At 40.2% G+C, this 1,046-nt stretch overlaps 1 protein-coding gene across 1 annotated transcript; it reads right to left on the reverse strand.

Annotated features, from left to right (window-relative positions):
* Window positions 312–1,046, reverse strand: LOC109349733. Its single transcript, XM_019590708.1, has one exon. The coding sequence runs from the start codon at window positions 1,044–1,046 to the stop codon at window positions 312–314; it is 735 nt and encodes a 244-aa protein (XP_019446253.1).

Below are 1,046 nucleotides of genomic sequence, written 5' to 3' on the forward strand. Positions count from 1 at the left end.
AGACTAAAGACTGGTAAGGTGAGCATGAAGTGAAGTAGTGGTGTTGGTTGTTGAAGGTATATGGTAGAGGTCTTGTTTAAGAGGTCCTTGGAGTAGTGGCTGGCCCGAATTCAAGTCCTAAACAGTGAAGCAATCAGAGAAGAATTGAACAGAGCATTGGTTAGTTTGGCATAGTTTAGTGACAGATACAAGATTAGTTGTTATATTTGGAACACATATGACTTGTTTAAGAGATAAAGATTTAGTGTTGGTTGGTATTGTAGTGTGGCCAATGTGAGCGATTTTTAAACCTGAGCCATCTCCAACAAGGATTAATCTGATCCTGGATATGTGTTTGCCAATGCCAATTGTTGCAGATCTTGATTAATGTGGTGTGATGCTCCAGTGTCCATGATCCAACTAGAGTTCTGCATTGGTGGGTGATGAGTAGCCATGTGCATTGATGGTCTTGGTCCATGCTTCTTAGGATAGCCATTGATTTTGTAACATCTCTTTGCACTATGGCCTGGTCTTTCACAAAATTGGAAGATGACTTGTTTGTCTAAATTGTGTGTGATTGAAATTGTTGGAGCATTGAATTGAGGTTTATACTGTGGCTTCCCTCTGAATCTTGTAGCTGCATTTGTTGTAGGTACTAGTGGACTGGATTGATGTTGGTTGTCACGAGATAGAATTGTTTCAAAGTCCATTAACTTCACATGACGTTCAGTATAGGTGATTGGAGTTTCTCTGCTACATAATACTACAGAGATTTCTTTGTAGGCTGCACTCAAACCATTTAATGTGTGAATAACTAAATCGGTGCTATCCAAAGGGTTGTCAATGATGGCTAGCTCATAGGCAATAACTTTGATCCCTTGAAGATAGGTAGCCATAGGTTGTGTGCCTTTAGTGAAAGTAGTGATGCGTTGCTTTAGGGCCATGATACACACTCTAGATCTACTTGCATACATAGTTTTAAGAGTCTCCCATTCATGTTTGGCAATTGGAACCGTGCCAAGGTGGGTTACAACAGTTGCAGCCACATATGAGATAATTCCATGCAT

Source organism: Lupinus angustifolius, chromosome LG01, assembly GCF_001865875.1.
Source record: "Lupinus angustifolius cultivar Tanjil chromosome LG01, LupAngTanjil_v1.0, whole genome shotgun sequence".
Classification (NCBI taxonomy): domain Eukaryota; kingdom Viridiplantae; phylum Streptophyta; class Magnoliopsida; order Fabales; family Fabaceae; genus Lupinus; species Lupinus angustifolius.

What these genes read in the sequence shown, in the direction of transcription:
- LOC109349733 (XM_019590708.1), bottom strand. Translation starts at nt 1,046, where the DNA reads ATGCATGGAATTATCTCATATGTGGCTGCAACTGTTGTAACCCACCTT.